The following is a 20,083-nucleotide window of genomic DNA, read 5'->3' as shown; positions in this document are numbered from 1 at the left end:
GGTTTTGCCCCCGAGCCTGGTGGGGGTTGTAGACCGGCACATGGTGAGCGCTTAGTGCCCGTCAGCTCTTGATAAGGACTCTCACGCTCCCCCGTGGCTTCCATCTGAGACTGCCTAGTTACCATTGTCGGCTCGTACTCTGAGTTGACAACACAGATGGCATCTACTCCAGCACCGTTTGGCAGGATTCCAGGCTATTGGCCCCATTCATGAGAAGGTATCACCGACCTGGCGGGGAGGGGAGGATGATCTATGGAGAAGCAAGGTCAGGGCTTTCTCCAGGAATTTTCAGGCCAGGCAGACGCTGTTAGGTGAAATGGTGCCCTCATTTAGGAGTGCCACCTTGAGTTGCCATGACGGGGTCTCTGGTCCCATGAGTATCATTGAGTCTTTGTGAATCTGGGTTGATGGGCAGTTACTGTGTTGTTTTGATACCGTGGCACCAACACATATAAGACGTGATTGATTTAGTAACATTTCTTGGGAAACAAAGAAAAAATACATTAGCAAGATAGATTATAAAAGCACACCCTGATTTCAAAAGTTCAGTTGTGAAGAAATGCACATCTTAGATTCAGGGAAATACAGTGTGAAGCACTGACTCATTCTTTCTGCTGGTTTCTTGAGCACCTACTGTCTACAGTTCGTGGCAGTAGATGCTGGGGCTCCTGCCCTCATGGGCTCACTGCAGCTGGTTCAGCCTCCCCCTGCAGTCAGCACCTAGCCTTTGATGGAGGAGTCAGACTCCGGAGCTTATCAATGTAGCTCTGTTCTAGTCTCACCGTTAGGTGTCTGGACACCAGAGGAAAATTACTTTGAGGGTCACTGTGCGCATGTCGACTGTGACAGATGGGGTGATGATCATGCACTCCGGCTTACACCTGCTGTCCTGGCATAGTTATTAATAACACCCTCCCTGTCACTCTCAAAAGTGTCCTGGTTTGGATGGGAAAACACCGAGGGAGGCATCATTTACAACTGCTGAGTTCCACATTCGTGTTGGAGAGGGTCTTGGTTTGCAGGGAGAGAACGATTTCAAAACTAGGGTCTGTTCCAACACAGGATCAAGCCCAGAGAAGCCACGGGAGGGTCAGCTGAATTTGGTTTGGGTCCCATTCTCCCTGTGGGCATCTGCCACTTCATATGTTCCAGTCACTCAACTCATGGAAGCATCAAAATCTGGGACAATTTGGTTCAGAAAACAATAAACATGTACATACAACAATCAGAATGTGTTTTCGTCATGAAAATTAGGTTAACCCGATCTTAAATTCATATTCTTTGGAACGGCTAGAAAGGGTATTAGTGTTTGTGTCAAACCTTACCGGGGAAGTTGGAAAAATAATTATGTAGAAACCCTAGTCCAGGTTAAGTTGGGGGATTTTGTTTTCTGTGTTGCTATAGAAAGGAGTATGGGGATTGAATTTTTATAAGAAGTTTCATTTTTATTCAAGTGGTATATTTGACGTTTAAGGAAAACAGCTGGAAAGACAGGAGGCTTGGCGTTTATGATAAATCGGTAACTTGCAGCCTTTATGTGAGCAGGTATTGATGGCAGGGTCCTCTGGGGCCGGGTGGTCCCTGTCCTGAGGACCTAGTGGTCTCCCAAAATGTTGCCCACCTTCGTAGTGGGTCTGAGACTTTAGCACCTGGAGGTGTTGGGCTCCAACCCCCAGTTTCTGATTCACTTTAGGTCTGGAGTTGGGCTGCGAATTGGCATCTCTGACGTGTTCCCTGGTGATAGTGCTGCTGCCGGTAGGGTGGATAAGTGGGGGACACTCTCTGGAATCACTGCTTACAGTCAAGTATGGGAGGACAGAAGGGGTCTCAGGAATTGGGCCTAACATGTTGTCCTCAGAATAGTAGGGGATTGAGGAGGTAAGAGAGAATTTCTGGGTGCTGATGCCAGGAGCCTCGCGGCACACACATTTAACCATCTCGACAGCACTGCTGGGAGGTGGTAGTGGCCTCATTATACAGACGAGAAAGTGAGGCCCAGAAAGGTGTGTGGGACTTGCCCAGCTGGCATGTGGGAGAGCTGGGCTGAAGCTGCTGCTTGGTACCGAAACCCTTACAAAATGAGTAAGCGTCAAAGGCATCAGAGAGTGAAGATGATTCTAGTAATACAAGCACGAGTGAACAGCAAGAGAAATATCATGTTAACACCAACTTCTACTTGGCAGTCCGTGCTTTTGTCCACAGTGTTAGGAGGTAAACAGCAGTGGTCTAATTAGTTCTGACAAAATGGCCAGAAGATTGGCAGTGGTGAAGAAACTCTTTGATGAGTCTCACACTAAATGGATATTGTGCCTCGGAATATTAGCTAATTAATTAGGTTGATGTATTAGTCATCATTAGCCAGACATTTTATTTTATTTATTTATTTTTAAAGATTTTATTTATTTATTTGACGGAGAGAGAGACAGCCAGCGAGAGAGAGAACACAAGCAGGGGGAGTGGGAGAGGAAGAAGCAGGCTCCCAGCGGAGGAGCTTGACGTGGGGCCCGATCCCAGGGATCCAGGATCACGCCCTGAGCCGAAGGCAGACGCTTAACGACTGTGCCCCCCAGGCGCCCCTGGCCAGACATTTTAAAACTGCACATCTGGAACTTGAAGACCAAACGCAAAAATTTAAATGATGTTTGAAGTCACCCAGCGTTCACTTTAGGACTTTAAACACATGGTGGTAAATGTTTCCAAGCTACTGCTGAATTGTCTCACTGTATACATGTGTCCTAGTAACATGAAGACACGCCCATCCAGCCCTCCTTCTCTGGAGCTCTTCCAAATTCAATTTGGAATGTTCTGGGCCTGAGTCCTCTGATTTCTTCCTCAGCAGTCTTAGACCCATGTCTTTAAGTGCCATCTAAATACTGGTCATTTCCAAAATGTCTATTTCTAGCCCCAAACCCTCCCTTGAATGCAGACTGCCCACTTCCTACCCTCGGATATCTTGCAGGGGTTTGGATGTAACGTGCATTGACCGGAGCTCAGAGCTCATGGTTCTCCACTTCACCTCCTGCCTGACTGGCTCCTCCTCGGGTGCCCATGACCATAAATAATGCCATTTTGACCTGTTTGTTCAGGCTCGGAAATCTTGGAACCCTCCCTGACTCCTGTCCCAATCCACGTCCACTGCTTCCGTAAGTCCTCTCGGCTTGCTTTTGATGTACCCGCCTCCTCTCTGCTGCTTACTCGGGGCCACCCCTGTCTCTGCTGGACCGCCGAGGCCCCTCCTAACTGGCTTCTTGGTTTCCGCTCCTGCCTCACGATCGTCCAGTGCGTGTTCAACTGCCAGAGCGTTCGTCGGATCAGATCAGGCCTGTTCACGGTTGTCCAATAGCTTCCTCTCACGTCGTGAGGTCAGTGCGCAGCGCTTACCAGGGCCTGTGGCCCCCTAGCCTCTGGCCCCTGAGCAGGCTTTTGAGCTTTTCCTTCACGTGTTCCCGGAATATGCCAAGTAGACGCCTGCCTCGGGGCCTTTGCACTCACTGTTCATTTCCCAGGGTCGCGTGGGGTGCCTCCCGAGAGCCCGTGGTCGGCAGCCGTGTCCAAAGGCGGCGTCTGTCATTCGCTGGCTCTGTGCCTTGAAGAGTTGCTCCCCTGTCCTCTTAAAATCCGGTTTCTCGTTGGAGAAGCGGAGCCGGCGTGTTTGGGCCGCTGTGCCTTCCTGACAGGAAGCGCTTAGACCTGACGGGCCGAGGAACCCCGCGCTGCTCTGTGTGTGTGTGTGTGTGTGTGTGTGTGTGTGTGTGTGTCCTGACTCCCTCCAGCTCTTGTTTGCCTGTCACTCAGAGGGCCCTCTGACGGCGGGGGCCGGGGTATCTCTCCCGTCACCGTCTCCTCACTGCCCCTCAGCCGGCCTCTTCTTTTCCTTTCCTTTCACGGCCGCACTGGTTTGCGGCTTGGTGGTGATCTTTTCCCTCGTTGGGAGGTCGGCTCCTGTCAGGCGCTGTTTCCCCAGAGCCAGAGGGTGCCTGGCCTAGAGCTGACGCTCTCTGATTTCCGTCGGATGAGTGGCTAAAGGCCCGTGTTGGGCGTGGGCTCAGCCTCTCGCTGGAGAGGGGTGTGCTTCTGGAAGAGCTGGGAGAGCGTGACTACGGCTGACTCTCGCGTGCCCATCCGGCTCAGGGTAGAGGCCGCGGCGAGTCAGTTGCTTGGTCAAGTTGGGTGACTGTCCCTGGAAGTCAGGAGTCGTCGAGGGCCGGAGGCGGCAGATCCTGGAGGCTTGGAGGGCCCGCGCAAGGGGCGGGAGCCTTTCCACGGCGAGGGCTTTGCCTCTTCTGCTGCTGTCGTCGTCTAAGCGAAGCAGAGATCGTGGGACCCCGTTGTGGTTGCCCACTGAGAGTCTGCTGGATGCTGACTGTTAGGGTTCCGTTGCTTAGCCGGGGAGGAAGGAGGTGAGGTACAGCGCCGGCAGGCAGGGTGGGTTTGGGCGTGGTATTGAGTCCTTGGCCAAAGTAAAGGCCCCGTAGTGGGGAATGTGGGGGCCAGGTCATTTGGGGGTCACACTCCGCAAGGCCTCGAGATTTCCTCCTGTAGGTATTCTGGGAAGCATCAAAAATTTAAGCAGTGTTCTCCACACGTATTTAGACTTTTCCTGAGTATTCCAAATATCCCGAAATAAGTGGCAGAGAGGAAAATTACTATTGTTCACTTAAAAAAATAGTTTGTCTCAATTCCCAGTGGAATTACACAATTAGGGGTGTGGGCTTTCTCCCTTTCGTGTCTGTGGACTAGATTTTATTCCCGGCCCAATCCTGACTTTGAAGAACAACAGATGGACAGCTTCTTGAGAAGGCCGGGTGCTGGGTTAGCAGTGAGGGGCCTGCCGTGACGGCCCTTTCCGTCGTGGCTCAGCAGGCCTCCCTAAGGTCCTCAGAACCCGCGTGGCTATCTCAGGACGCCTGGGAGCCAGAGGTTCTGACCCCCTGTATTTCGCAGATTAGGTTAGACCCGGAGAGAGGTGGGGCCGACGACTTGACGGTTCATTTCTGTGGAGTGTCACTTCTAGGCCTGCCCGGACAGAAACAAAGCAGCCTTGTTTTGGATACAGTATCAATATTCAGGGAGGTTTAGTACTTTGTTGTTGTTGACACACCCCTGCCAGAAATAAGGCAGTGGCTAGATGTGGAAAAACACCAGACTGGGAGTCTGTGATTTGAGTTCTCTGCCTGTCTGTGAAACCTTGGGGAAATGTCTCCCTCTGTGGATCTCAGTTTCCTCATTTTGGAATGTGAGGGTTGGACCGACTTTGTGCTTCTTAACCTTTGGAACTTTTTTTGTTTTTGTTATTGTTTTTGAGAGAAGGAGATCACGAGGAGGGGGAGGAACAGAGGGAGGGGAAGAGAGAATCCCAAGCGGACTCCCCGCTGAGCACAGAGCCCGAAGCAGGGCTCCATCTCACGGCCCTGAGATCGGGACCTGAGCCAAAACCAAGAATCTCATGCTTAACCGATGCCACCACCCAGGCGCCCCTTAGCCTGTGGGACCCTTTGAGACTTTGATGAAATCCGTGGACTCTTCTTCCCCCGAACTGAACGCTCGTGGTTTGGCCAACACTTTAGGAACCCCCTGAAGCTCATGAGATGACCTCCGAGGCCCTGCCCCAGCTGACCCCCATTCTACCTTCCCCTGTTCGTGTACCTCCGCCTACAGTGGGGCCTTTGCACGTGCTGCTCTGCACAGAACGCTCTTCACCCCTTTGCTTGGTCATCGCCTGCTCATCCTCTGAGTCTCACCCTTCCCTGACCTCCCAGATTAGATTAGGTTGCCCTGCTAGACCTGTTTCCCTTACCCCGAACTTCCCCGCTCTGATCACAGTGGTAACTAAGTGAGCCCTCGCACGTGTCATCTGGCTGTCCCTGAGCTCGGTGTTGGTATTGACTGGGTGAATCCCTGAGGTCCCTCTGGCCGTGACATTCTGTGACTGATCTGTGAATACGGGAGTGTGTCATAAGAAAATGCCAGTCTGTGCTTCCTGTGACACACAGCACAAGACGGGCCTTTGCCTTGCGTGGTTTCCTCTGGGGCTGGACAGGGAAGTCGCTTCAAAGCAGGGCCTAGAGGTCTCAGAAGACTGACTCCCAGACTTTCTGCCTTAGTGCTCTGCTGGGCCTGACCTCCAGGCTGGTCATTCCCCTTTGTTTATGTCCTGGACTGAGCTGGAACTCCCACTTGGAACCTTCCCACAGTGCTTGGCGCTTCCTCGTATTGTTGTATTTCTCTCCAGAGGGGAAGTGACCAACATCAGACTTTCCTCCTAGCAGACAAAGTCCATGTACAAAGCCTCGAGTCAGCTGTTGGGCACCTGCCTCTGTCTCCTTGCCTCTTGGGGGAGGTGAATGTGTGTGGTACAGCAATCACTTGCTTTTCCCATGATTTCTCTCTTAGTTTCCCTCAAGAAGTGATCAGTGCCCTGTAGGACTCCCTGGCTCAGGCTCTTTCTGAATCCAGTAGTGTGTTGTACGGAGGGGAGGGTTCTCTGTAAAATGTCTCATTCGGAACTTCGGTCATCGCAGTATTACCTCCTGGATTAGGTCACTTTCCACAATCGGAATGTGATTCTGATGGTACTGATGTTGTAAATGAAACTTTATTTATACTAAAGGAATGAGTTGTTTACCAGAATATTGCAGCAGATCTTACTCTGATATGGGGGGAAAAATCCCTTGTGAGGGTAAATAATTTTTCTTTAGAGCTGGATGTTTACAGATAATAAAATAATAAAAACAGCGAGAGTAGCTATTCTTTAAGAATGTCTGCTATGTGCCAGGCACTTCTTCAATATCATATTTAACCTTTAAACTGCCCTATGAAGTAGGCAGCGTAATTGTACACGTGTTACGTAAGTGAAAGAAATCAGGTCCAGAGAGGTTAAGCTCCTGTCCCAAAGTTGCCCAGCCGGGAAGTGCCCACAGAGACTCAGACGTGGCCAGCCTCCCTCCAGGGCCAGCACCTTCCCCCTGCTCTCCTACCTGCTATAGTCGTGAGGAAATGGGTGGCGGCTTTCCTCGCCAAGGATAAAAAGGGCGCTCGATCCAGCCGGCTCACCAGCTGCGTAGCCTTGATCCCCTCGGCCCCCTCTGTAGAAGAGGGGAGGAGTTTGGTGGGCCTTGCCCTTCTGTGAGTGATGTGAGTGGTAGTGATGCCTCAAGGAGTGTAACGTAACACGTGGCCACGTAGGGTGTGAGTCTATGCGGTACATACGCCCACGGCACGCTTGAAGCATTAATGCGAAACACGGGACCACAGCATGTTGGCCGCGCCGTGAGCGTTCTGCTTCTGCTGGCGCTTCATTGTCGATCCATCTCATCTGTTAGAGTCCCATGTTGCCTCCCTAATGTGTGGACTGGAGATGGGTCACTTGCCACATTCGTAACAGTGCTTTCATGAGAAAATGCATGTCAAGTTAGAAACAGTTGATGTACCGATGAACCTTACAAACGAACTAGAACTTTCCTTGCGAGAACAGCATTGAAATGAGGACCCTGTGGTTCAGCTGCTTCTCAAGTAATCATGGCCTTCGCAGATGATTCAAATGTAAACTTTCTGGGGGCAGGTAAAGGTAAGTACAATAGCCTGCTCTTAAGAATTCCTCGCTAAATCTCAGCTTGGAAAACGTTTCTCACAGCACACCCTGAATTGGTCCATTTCTAGCTTTCAGCTCTCTGACCACCTGAGTCCCCACTCCTCCCCCAAGGAAAGGCGGCATTGGAAGTGTTTGGAAACGCAGCTCACTCTGAGGCCGCTCCTGTGCCGATGAGTAATAGTGTCAAAGGAAGGCCGAGGAAGAGCTTCCTAATATAGACGGCCGGGGACGGGGACCCACCCGTAGGGCGATAGCAAGCCTTTTCTTCTGGCTTCCTCCCTGGGAGTGAAGGGAATTTGAAAGGCAGGAGGCAGGGACCTCTCCGAGCAGAATTCAGGTTTTTCTTGGAAGGGTTTGCCAGGGCTTGCTGCTGCTGGGTAATTGGGATGTGGGAGAGATGAAATCCCCTTTCAGCCAGAGCCTCGGTCCTTACTCACTGTTCAGCAAAGATACCCAGGCTTGGAAGGACCCTGGGAGCCCCTGACTTTAGAATGGGCAATGCTGCTGAGAAACAGAAGCCTCAGAAACGAAGCCGTCTGTGCCCCTGGAAGCAAGGTAAGCAGGCCCTGGGCTTTGTCTCCAGAAGGAAGGAGGCAGCCTTGCATTGGGATATTTTGGCTCAGAACCAAAGCTGGAACTGCTCGGGGAACACCTTCCATGCCAGAAAGCTCTGCAGGTCAGCGTAGTTTAAAGAAAATGAACATACAGCTCGCCCAAGGAATAAAATGATCCGTGTCTCAGTGTGATATCGCAGCTCGGCTGAGAATGAAGTTTGGCTCGAGGTTTGTGCGCGGTGCGGCATGTGTCCGTCGATAGAAACTTTTAAGCTTTAAAAAATACTCCAAATAAAAATTTTGATATCCGAGAATTTGAATCTTTTGTAACAGTTTGGTGAGAGAATGTTATTAATGGCTTTTAAATATATAGCATCTTTCTTCCAAAGAATTCAGAGTGCTTTCTGTAAGAAGTCTCATGTTTACCCATCCTAGATGCCCACGATGCTGGCCAGCGTCCACTGACATCGACACCAACACCTGCTCTGTGTCTCTCAAGGGCTTGCGTTAGTGTCAGTTTGGGGAGGTGGAAGCCAGTGGGACCACAGGCACTGCCATGGCACTCTTGAAACTGGGGGCCCGTTTAACCGTGTCCCAGGGCAGTTTGGTCTTCCAGAGCACCCCGCTGCCCTTTCACTGTCATCAACCCCGCAGAGCAGCTGTTGGCTTTCAGGACTTCAGGTCTTGTCTCTTTTACCTCCACTTGCCACATTTAACAGTGGAGCTAGGAAGACAGCCTGATTGCAACTGTGTATATGGGTGTGCGTTTACGCAGAAAATATAGCTTGGAAGAAAACGCAGGAAATCTTAACAGCAGTTGTTTTTGGTGGTCCAGTTATGGGTATTTTTTTTTTTTTTAAGGGAAAAGTAGGTGGGCTGCTAATTTCATGTCAAGTTCCTGCGCCTCTGACTTTCCATCAGTCGTTGTCTCCCATGTTACTGTGAACCAAGCACCCCCCAGCGGTCTTTGATTGGGTCCTGGTTTGAACAAAACAGTGATAAGGATATCTGAGGGACCGTTCAGAAAATTTGATATGAACTGGATAGTAGATGATATCTGGGGACTGTTGCTAATTTTATTATGTGCGATAATGGTCATGAGTCATGCAGGAGAATGTCCTTCTTTGAACAGTCATGCTAAAGTATTTAGGGGTTAAGATTATACTGTCTGTAATTTTACTCCAAAATGGTTCAGGTGAATGAGTGCCTACATACATACAGAGAAACAAAATAGGGTAAGGTTAATAAGCGTCAGAATCCAGGTAATGGATGTATGAGGTTGGTTATACTTTCTTTAATGTATTTTTACTAATGGGGGGGACATTAAAATAAATGGTTGCTTGTTGCATCGTAGTACTGTATCCTTCAGAATAGGTCTTAGCATAAGACGATGGTTATCTACGGGGGTGGGTCACGATCCAGCACCCTTAGTGCCACGTGGGCTGGTATCTCTGGCCACCAATAAGAAAATCGTCATAAGAATCTGGTAACTCAGAAGCCCCAACTTATTATAACAGGAATTTAATATATTTACTTTCAGATAGTCTCTGGTTTTCCTTAGAAAAATGTATAAGAGTTAAAACTTCTTGAAATTTCCATTGGAAGCAGCTGCATTTACAGACACAATTAAAGCCCACCTCTGTGTTTTAGTTTGCAGTTTGTGCATTCGTGTTCAGTAGTTTCAACGAGAGGAGTTGTGGGAGCACGGTGACTGATAGCAGGCATTGCAGGGTCCACAGTTGGGGTAAAAGAAAGAACAGCTCCCTGCCTTGATTTCTAAGTCTGTGTGGATCCCGGTGACCAGGAGTACGGCTTGGCCAGTGTCAGGATTCGTTTGTTTGTTTGTTTGTGCAGATTAGACCCTGCGATAGCAGTTTGTCTCCCTAATCCAGAGTCCAGTGAGGCCCCGCCACGGACCCACGGTAGCAAGGGTGTGGAGAGGTCTTTCCTAGTTTCTCTGTTTGCCTCTGTCTTTAAGGGTTGTTGATGTTTTAGAAATAGGATTTTAGAGCAGTATTTAGGAACCAGATTTAGTGAATCCCAGACACCACTGTGACCCTGATCTGAGTACATTTTCCATAGTCCACACTCAACATGACTGTAAAATCTCAGTGTGTGACTGATGACTCCAGGCTCCAAGGCAAAAACACATGGTGTCAGTGTCTGCATTTTGGGGCAGGTGAACGGGAATCCCATCTTTGTGTGCATTTGATACAGACAGCTCAGGCTGCCCCTGACTTCTCCATCTGTCTGTTGCCCTGTAGTGGCAGGGGCTCCTGGGAATACAGACTTCAACCAGAGCCAGATATTTGTGATTAGGAAGGTCAAGCCCAGAATACATTCCGAGAGCAAATTTAAAGGAAATCGTTATCTGCCCTTTAGGTCATTTACATTTCTGTTTCCAGGTTGTGTGCCTGGAAAGTTGAAAAATTAAAGTGACAGAATACTAGTTCAAGAACCATAAATCTTATCACCTCTGCCAGCTGTCCCCCTAAAGAGCACTTTATACCTGGTAGAGAAATGTCCTGTAATGATTTTAAACAGTGTACAGTGTGCACCCTTTGAGGGGACTGACATTATGCTCTTCCTTATTCTTATTTTTCTCATAGCTCTTGGAACCCAAAACATAAGGAGAAAATAGTACTGCTCTTTTTGGTTTTACAATACCGAGTGTTTGCAGTGGTTGATAAACGTGAGTCATCTGTAACAGCATAGTGAATTCCAGCAGGCCCCCATACCAAAAAGAAAAGAAAAGAAAGAAAAAAAGAAAAAGAAAAGGATGGGAGGTAGGAGAAGGCAGTGGCTTCCAGAGTGATCCTGGGAGTTCCAGCCAGCCAGAGCTCTGCCCCACGCTTGCCTTCCGACCTTGAACACACAGGTTTTGTAATCCCAGATCACCTCATCCCTCACTGTGCCCACCTCCCACAGCTTCTCCGAATGACCGGTTTGCCTGTGTGATTTCCTGATAGTCCTCACCACAGGTATTTTTTTATTGATCTGTTTATACACCACCTGATTGTAAACCGCCTGAGGGCTGTCTGTCGGGTTCATAGTTCTGTCTTCCACACCGGTGCAGGGCCTGTTGCTTGTGACCTGGTGCCCTCCGTGAGTGCGCTCGGTGACAAAGCTCCGTGCTCCCTGGCTGTCTGTGTTACCACGGGTATGAATGAGGGACGAACGGCCGAGCCCGGTTCCTGGTGCGTAGCGGGTGCTCAGTAAATGCTAGCTACCAATGCTGGCGGGTGTATGGTGGTTACGTGGGCCTGGAAATGTTCATTCTTTGTCTCTCTCTGCTCAAAGAGGAGACATTGGGGTTGCAAATAGGTGCATCTCCCTCTGTTCCACAGCAGTTCTGAATTTACGAAGAGTAAATCTATTGACGATCGTTCACATTTGCAAAAGATTACTTCGCAAAAAGCACTTAAATCATAGTGAACATTTAGTTGCCGATTCATTGACGCAGACACCTGGTGAAACCTTCCATTTAGAGCCAGAGTGACCTCCGAAGTACACCTATAATCCTGCCCCCTCAGAAGACTCGTCCATTCGTTCTTTTTGAGAATTAATTTGAAAGGTTGCTTACAATGGTCGTTTTGGCTCTTGGGAGTATAACACAGGCAGAAGTTTCCTGGGGAATTAAAAATTGCAGCACTAATTGCAAATTGAATTGTTATCTCCTTCAGAAATCCCAGCAGCTTGGGGCCCTACCAGCCTGGTAAACGGAAATGTTGATGATTTACATGTTTGTACACAGTTGGGCGTGAGCAAATGGAATTAACACCCTCGGTGGAAGAGCTGATGAGAAGTGTCTTTCCCCAGGGCTGACTGGGGCCGACAGGGGGCTGGCTGGGGAGAAGGAGATTGGCTGGCGGGGGCGGGGGTGGGGGTAGGGAGTCCAGGATTTGCATTAATTCCTCTCCTTCCCTGGTCCCTCTGCTGTAGGGGCAAAGACAGCATTGTTTGGATTCCAGGCAGCAGTGGTGTTGAGACTTGCCACTGCAAGCTAGGTAGTGAAGAAGCATCCGGGGCCGCCGGACGCCTGTGTGCCAGGTAATTAATACTGATGGCTTTCCTGGCCAAAGCTGAAGCCGGCCCACCTCCCACCATCCATTTTCTGATCTTTATTCCATTGCTTTGGGGCCACAGTGGGGTGTGGTGTCAGCCTCTCAGCCAGTACACCAGAAGGGGCAAGGGCTGGGTGCTGCCCTCGGGCCACCCAGCTCAGTGCCTTCTAGCTGAGCTGGCGAGCCACGGGACTTCCTGTTTCCAAGCCTGTTGCCTGGTCTAAGAGCGTCTGCCTCGAAGGGCTGTTGAGAGAATTAGATGAGATAATACAGCCCTTAGTGAACAGCAAGCACTTAATGAATGAGAGTAATTCTTGTTACTATATATCCACTCTTGTTACTATACATCCGTGAACATGGATCATGGGCCTGGCTCTGTTCCAGCCCCTACTAGCCATGTGAGTTTGCCTAAGTCTGCCTGTATCCTTCTCTCCGTGTAAGAGATCACATGTCAGATGATCACAGAGGTGCTTGTGAGGTCTGTGAGTCAGTGACCATCTGCACTGGCCACTGCTGTCCCTGTCTGCCCGCTCCCTGGGGGGTTCAGTGTCTGGAGAAGGCATCAGTTATGCCGAGCACCTTGGGCACGGGGTGGGGGGGGAGATTTTTATGGCGTTGAATTTCTTTGAAAATGGGTATTGCAGGACCCAATGTAATCAGTACTTAACTAGGGTATTAAACTAATCAGGACAGTCCATTTTCCTGTTCTGAGTACTGTAGTGTTGAAATGTTTTTTTTTTATCACACGGTGATTAGGAGCGTGGGCTCTGGAGCCTGGATGCCAGGGTTGAATCTTTGCTCCTCCTCTTGCTGGTTGGCTGATCTTGAGTGAATTAGTTAACTTTTAGACCTCAGTTTTCTCATCTGTAAATAGTACCTGTGAAGTGCATAGAACAGCTCCTGGCACATAGGAAGTGTCCCATAAATGTTTATTATTGGTGTTATTTTTAGGTTAAATACAGAGGAATTACATTTTATTTTAATTGAAAAGATGGTACTTTATTAAAGATTGAAAAAAATGGGCAGATGCAAAGAAGAAAATGCACGCGGAGCATCTCAATCTAAAGGGCCTGAAACAGTGAGCAGAAGAATGAGCCGTTATTATTAATCTTTTCCAGAGCTGCTGCACATGCGTGCGTATTTTTCAGAGTCGTGGTCATGTGCAAGTCATTTTTTTATTTCATGCTTCTGTGTGGCCTTCATAGCTACTGTAATGACTGTAACGTTTCCATTATGTCAACATTCCAAACTTATTAAATCATTTACCTGCTGCTGACTATTGAAATTATTTCCCCTTTTTGCTGTTATAAGCGAGGCAACAATAAGTAGCTTCATTCATATATATTTGTGATTCTGTTGTGTGATTTCCTTAGGATAAGACCCCAGTGTGAAATTCCCAAGCCAGGAACACAGGAACAGCTTTAAGGCTCTAAGGGATGTATCTGTCAACATTTTCAGGACTGATCAATTTATCTGTTACCCACAAGCACATCAGCATTGAGTATTATCATTTTGAAATTGTTTCTCTTGTAAAACTTATATTTACTAATGCCATAATGGTGAGTTACCTATTGGCATGGGGCTCAGAGACAGGCACGGGAAGTTCAAAACCCATTATCGGTGTTAAGAATCTGGTTTTGTTTTAAGATTCTGTTTTTCTCATAGTCCTTTGTTTGGGACTTGGCTCAACCTCATTCAAGTGCTGAGTTTCATAGAAAAGACGCATGAGATTTTATTTAAGAATAGGCATTTACCATCACAACTTTTTGTCTTCTGCCTCCCAGGGAGCAGTGAGTATTAAATAATTCAATTAACTCCTGTGAAAGGGACAGAGTGAGCCCACAAGAGTTGTTAACATTGTTAGTGTAATGATTACCGTTAGGCAGTGTGACTAATGACCCAGCTCTTCTTCCTCTCCGCTTCTGTAGGGCTCGCTTCCCTACCATTTTCTCCCAACTGCTTGCATATGATGGGCCACCAACTCACTTGTTGTTGAAGTTGGCGTGTTGCTATTAAATGGCACGCTGCCAAGGTGGGTTTGAGTCAACACATGCAGACATCGGGGTGTTAGAGTAAATACGGAGGACGAAGGTGATGTCTAAGCCAGTTCATCGGGGAGGCTCTAAGCCAAGGGTGGTCGTGACCGTAAGTAGGGTGGGAGAAAAAGAGTTTTTGAAGCAGCGTTTGTTTATGCTAATGGAGTCACAGACACCTTGAGTTAGGAGAGAATGATAAAAAAATTTCTGAAATAATTCCCTAGTCTAACCAATGAAGAAATTGAAGCTTAGAGAAATGAGGTAACTTGTCTGAAGTCCTGCGACTGGTTTGTGGCTTGTGCCTCCTGTGTTAGGACAGTAACATACCAGTGGTGTAATAATGTGTGTAATAAAGATACAGAACAGCACAACATGCTGTGTATATTATGATCGTATATTTTGCATCTATGTTATATACTTTCATGCTATAGAATATAATATGTGCAATACATTGTATGTATGATACATTACAGTATCACATATATGGCATAGGACATGATATAATAACATAGGTGTAATAATACAGCAGTAGTATGTTGGGATATAATGTTACAGTAATGCCGACAGCTTCCTGTATGCCAGGTGCGGTACTAAGAGATGTGTGTAAATAATGGACTTCCATAAAGCGGTTTTTTGTTAAGTGAAAGATCAGATGTAGGAAATGAAAGCATAAGTGTGAGGAATTTTTCTCGTGAGAAGTGTGGGGTATTGTTTTGGGTGGGGTAAGAAAAGGGAAGGAAACTTCACTTCGTCATCAGATATTTCCAAATTTAGAACAATATCTATCCCTAGCCTTTGGCTTTAGGGTATGCTTCAGCCTGGGAACATGCGTACAGTACACATCCGTGTTCGACCACTTTTCCAGCTGTGGAGAGGGTGTCGCCATTGCCTGAGACCACAGCAGGGCCAGGGGCCACTTCATATCTGATTACATTTTGGCGAGTGCTTGTAGGTCACTTGATTTGAGAAGTCACTTCATGCCGAAATACCAGATGACTGTGTTTGGAGACTTTGTGGACCACAGCTGAGGGGGGTCATCGAGGTCAGGGACGGGTCAGTTTTGTAAAGAGCCACACAGTGACTGTTGTAGACCTGGCAGGGCCAAGAGACACGAGACGATTACGTAGGTACTTACATAACCAGCAAAAATGAAACCGTCTCCAAGTGTGGAAACCCTTCTTTACTTCGCAGGCTGTGCACAACCAGGAGGCTGGCGGGTCTCAGGCTACGAGAACAAGTTTGCCAGCCCCTGCTGTACGGGGTCATCTTCGCCCTGGGTGCCCTCTGCTGTCATCTTTATGACTGGAACGCTGAAACAGGTCATTTATCAGTTACCAAAAAAAAAAAAGATCTTTAAATTTTCAGGCCAGAAGAAGACTTAAATATCATCTTCCAGGTGTCTCATTTTTATAATCAGGATTACTTCGCTGAGCCTTCTGGCTTCTAGTCTTCCACACGCACCTTCAAGCCTTTATTGATAAAAATAGTCGTCCTCATCACTACAGGGATGAGAAGATAGATGACGGAGGTTTGAAGAACCTGGCGCTATTGAATATAAACGCCTTAAGTAGGCTTCCTTTACCGTGAAATGGAACAGCGTACTGAAAAAACTCTCCATTTTCTATAGTCATTCATTCACTGATTGATGGATGTTCATTCACTCAACAAATATTTATTGAATGGGCCTGTGTCAGGCACTGTTTTAGACACAGGGGAATGCCTAATGAAAAAATGAGACCTCGCTGCCCTCTGAGTTTTATCGTGTATCTATAACAAGTAAAATATACAGTCTGTTGGATGACAGGCATTGTATAGAGAAGGCAGGGAAGGGGGTAGGACGTCCAGGCCTGGGGGAGGGGTTGTCCGTTTAGGAGGGTGGAGCCGGAGGGGTGCTCAGCAGTGAGGAGTAGAAGCTGCCGCTGAGCGGGACACTGGGAGGAGGAGTAGCAGGTGCAGAGGGCCTGAGGGAGCACCGCCTGTTGAAGACCATAGGCCAGTGAGGCTGGAGTAGAGTTGCCTCAGGGAGAGTGGTAAGAGATGGGCTCAGGGAGTAGCCAATCCCGTAGGGCGGGCCTTGCTGAAGGCCTGAGCGTTCTGTCTGTGGGAGCACAAGAGTGCCAGAGGAGCAGATGGGGATTGGGGGTGGAGACCAGAACCTGTGTGTAGAACAGGTGGAGGTGAGTTTGAGTTGAGTCTGAAATGGCTTTTAGAGAACTACACAGAGATGGCTCTTAAGCAGTTGAGTGTTCTGGAATTCAGAAAAGCCTAGGCTTTGAGTCTTTTGACATAAAGATGGTGTTTAAAGCTATGAGACTGGATGAGATTACCAAGGAAGTGAGTAAGAGAAGAAAAAGTGCCATGGACTGGAGGGTCTAGACCACTCCAGCATTAGGAGGGCGAGGAGATGAGAAAGACCCTCCAGTAAGGTAGGAGGAAACGCTGCAGGCTGTGGCGTCCCAGGAGCCTAGGTCAGGAAGTGTGATGGGGGACGGAGCAAAGGGGGACAGGTCGTGCTGGTTGGAGTCAAACCGCATGAGGACTGAGACTGCATGGACCATGGAGGTCGCTGGGAACCTTGACACGAGGTTTCAGTGCATCGTTGGGAGCGAGGAGGCTTAGGAGAGGACAGGCAGAGAGGAATTAGACACTGAGCATGGCTGATTCTTTGAGGGGTTTTGCTGCAAGAGGGAGCCAAGGCAAGGTGGTAGTTGTTGAACTTAGTGGGACCAAGGGAAAGCCTTTTTTTTTTTTTTTTTTTTTAGATTTCTTTATTTGAAAGAGAATGAGAGCCTAAATAGGGGGTGGGGCAGACTCCCTGCTGAGTGGGCAGCCCCATGCAGGGTTTGATCCCAGGACCCCAGGATCACGATCTGAGCCAAAGGCAGATACTTCACTGAGTGAGTCACCCAGGTGCCCCCACCAAGGGAAAGCTTTTTAAAAAAGGAAGAATAGTGGCATAATTGAACGCTGGTGGGAAAGACCCAGTAAAGAAGGAAAGCCTGGGAGCGCCTGGGTGGCACAGCGGTTAAGCGTCTGCCTTCAGCTCAGGGCGTGATCCCGGTGTTGTGGGATCGAGCCCCACATCAGGCTCCTCCCCTAGGAGCCTGCTTCTTCCTCTCCCACTCCCCCTGCTTGTGTTCCCTCTCTCGCTGGCTGTCTCTATCTCTGTCGAATAAATAAATAAAATCTTAAAAAAAAAAAAAAAAAAAGAAGAAGGAAAGCCTGACGGACTGGGAGAATTGCTGGACAAGAGAGAAGTCATCATTGTCACGGCTACTTTTTATCGAGGACTGCTCCTGCGCGAACACTAACACACACCCCCCCCTCCCCCCGGTATTTAGTAAGTAAAAACAACAACTGGTTATTTAGCTCCTGCTTCTGCAGATGGCGGTTTAGGCTGCGGTTCCTCGTGTGTCTGCCGTCTGCTCTGGGAGGGCTCATTTCTGGGCCTCTGGCAGCTAGGCCGGGTCACTCACCTGGCATCCGGCAGGTTTCCTAGTGGGGAGGTACGCAAGACCTCTTGAGGCCCAGGGTCAGAACTGTCACAGTGTCACCACCAGCTCCTGTCATTGGTGGAAGCAAGTCCTAAGGCCAGTCCAGACTCAGAGAAGGGAGAGAGACCCCACTTCTTGATGGGCGGTGCCTCAAGTCACGTTGCAAAGAGGAGTGGATACCAGGTGGGGAAGAATACTTTGGCCATTGTTTGCAAACAGTCTCCTGCAGCTGTCTGTGAGGTGAGCATGCGCATTTGATCCTCACAGGACTTCTGTGTGGTGGGTGGGATTCTCTTCATTTCACAGACTCGGTGACTTGTTCAAGATCACACAGCTACTGAGTGGCAGAGTTGGGACCCAAACCTTCGTCCCTGGTCTCTCTGATGACAAAGCCCTTTCTTCTTTGTTCTGCCTTCCTGACAGTGTTGGTTCACAAGAGCAGACTAGAGCGTCAAGTCTTCTCTTTTCTTGTTTGGCAAGGGAATATTTTTGTAAACGATTAGTATCGCAGAATGGACTGAGGGAGGTGGTTATCTTGTATGGTTTATGTGTTTACTATGTGGAGGCTAGACATCTGTACTTATTAGAATCCCATTGAGGACACAGTTGTGCGGCATAATTAGGTCTTTCGTTGACATAAATTGATGTCCCCACTCTCAGCAGTACCCTGCATGCCCTTTGACGGTCTTTCCTCTTGTCCTTGGTTCTCTGACTCTCCCGTTCCTCTTAGCTGCCTGTCCAGATAGTCACCACTATCTACAAGGCCTCCTTCAAACCCCCTTTGCCTCCAGGCCTTCTGACTTTATGTCTGCCTTTATCCCTGACTCTTTCTGTCCTTGATATTGGGACCCCTGCCTCTAGTCCAGGGTTAGCCCCCTCTGCTTAGGTCCTCCTCCCTCCAGAACACGTCATAGTCAACATCTGTCTCCTCAGCCAGCTGGACTTCAAGTTCTCCAAGAGCAGACTCCAAAAAGCGAAAAAAATAGCATCGGCCTCAGGGAACTTCGCCTCTGCCGCTGGTCACGTAGCCTTGGGCAAGTCATTTTCCCTCAGGTTCACGAATGTGAGAACAGACCACTCAGGGAGAACAGGGTCTACTCATGTCTACATAGGAACCCCTCGGCCTAGAGCGCAGTTCTGTGCGCAGGGGCTACCCGTGTGTCCTGGGTCCTGACCCTGTGTGTGTGACAGCCCAGCAGTTTGCGGCAGCTCTCATCCCTGCAGCGTCAGAACTGTGCCGGCTTCGTGGCTAGAGCGGCTGCCCTCCCCGGTGCACTGGGAAAGCAGCTGGAGAGAGGGCTGGTCTGGGTGCTGATTCTGCAGTCTCGGAAAAGACGGTATTTGGTTTGAAAGCAGAAACCGCAGTGAAGATATTTTTTTAAAGCTCTCTTTGGGTAAAGGGAGCAGGTAAGTGAGTCGCTAGATGAAACCAAGCATTTCCAACCCCTCTAGCCTTGCTTATGGGGAGCCTGGGAGCTTTGCTCTTCTTTAAAGTCCCTGGTTAGGATCCCGTGGAGCTGGGGGATGGGGGGCAGGGCTTCTGTCTGTCTGCTCAGCTTTCCACAAGCTCGTGCACGGGTGTGGGATTCTGGACGCAGAGTTGGTCTTTATTCTGATGTACTTTGCTGTAGGAGTAAATAGTCCTGCTGCTTATGTATCATGTAACCTTGGGGAAAGTACTTAATTTCTGTCAGCTTCGATGTGCTTGTCTGTAAAAGGCAGTCAGCTAAGGACACCTACCTGACAGTGTGAGGAGTGAGGGAGGAAGGGTTTGGCAGAGAGCTGGCCCGCAGTACACCTCAGCTGTGACTCTAGTTATTATGTAAGAGGCACGTCTTGTTTACGTTGTAAATCGTTCGTTAAAGATTTTTCATACTTCCATGATTACTCTCTACTTTGGATATGTGGCCTGTAGTCTTACTCACTTATGCATTCCCCGAGTCTGTGTTTATCAGGCACCTACCTGCGGGCGAGGTGTGAGAGATTATCTTCTTCCTGCTCAGGTTCATTTCTCAGTGGTTGGCATGATAACACCCAGAGCTACGGTTTGCTGAGCACCCACATCAGGAGAATTGTTTACCTGGGGGCTAGTTTCTAAAATCAGGGCATAAGGGGGAACACTGCGTATAGTCAGAATTACCCTTGAAACCCCTTAAATCTGTAATACATCAGGGGGTGATCAAACCTTTTCTCTACAGAGCCATATATTAATATTGGCTTTGCAGGCCACTTATCGTCTCTGTCACCTATTCCTCATTTTCTGAGCCTTCCAGAAACAAGCCTTGGTCTACATGAACAGCCTGTGGTGGACAGCCTCTAAGACAGCCCAGAGTTCCCTGCCTCT

General features: G+C 48.7%; 1 protein-coding gene across 11 annotated transcripts in view; it reads left to right on the top strand.

Moving 5' to 3' along the window:
• RAPGEF1 (Rap guanine nucleotide exchange factor 1) overlaps positions 1–20,083 on the top strand; it is a 131,302-nt gene that overhangs the window by 14,077 nt on the left and 97,142 nt on the right. For 2 of the 11 annotated variants that reach the window (XM_048223352.2, XM_044389687.3), the window contains exon 1: positions 3,399–8,146. The exons of 5 other annotated variants lie outside the window; for them this stretch is intronic. In XM_048223352.2, coding sequence (XP_048079309.1) covers positions 8,083–8,146 — 64 coding nt within the window. In that variant the 5' untranslated portion in view covers positions 3,399–8,082. Of the gene's footprint in view, positions 1–3,398; positions 8,147–11,167; positions 11,343–20,083 lie in introns of those variants that run through there. 4 more of the 11 variants (XM_026514233.4, XM_026514232.4, XM_044389691.3 and 1 more) reach the window with 3 other exon arrangements.

This window comes from Ursus arctos, unplaced genomic scaffold (genome assembly GCF_023065955.2).
Source record: "Ursus arctos isolate Adak ecotype North America unplaced genomic scaffold, UrsArc2.0 scaffold_18, whole genome shotgun sequence".
Classification (NCBI taxonomy): domain Eukaryota; kingdom Metazoa; phylum Chordata; class Mammalia; order Carnivora; family Ursidae; genus Ursus; species Ursus arctos.
The sequence above is the reverse complement of the archived record's forward strand: the minus strand, read 5'-3'. Positions and strand labels throughout refer to the sequence as shown.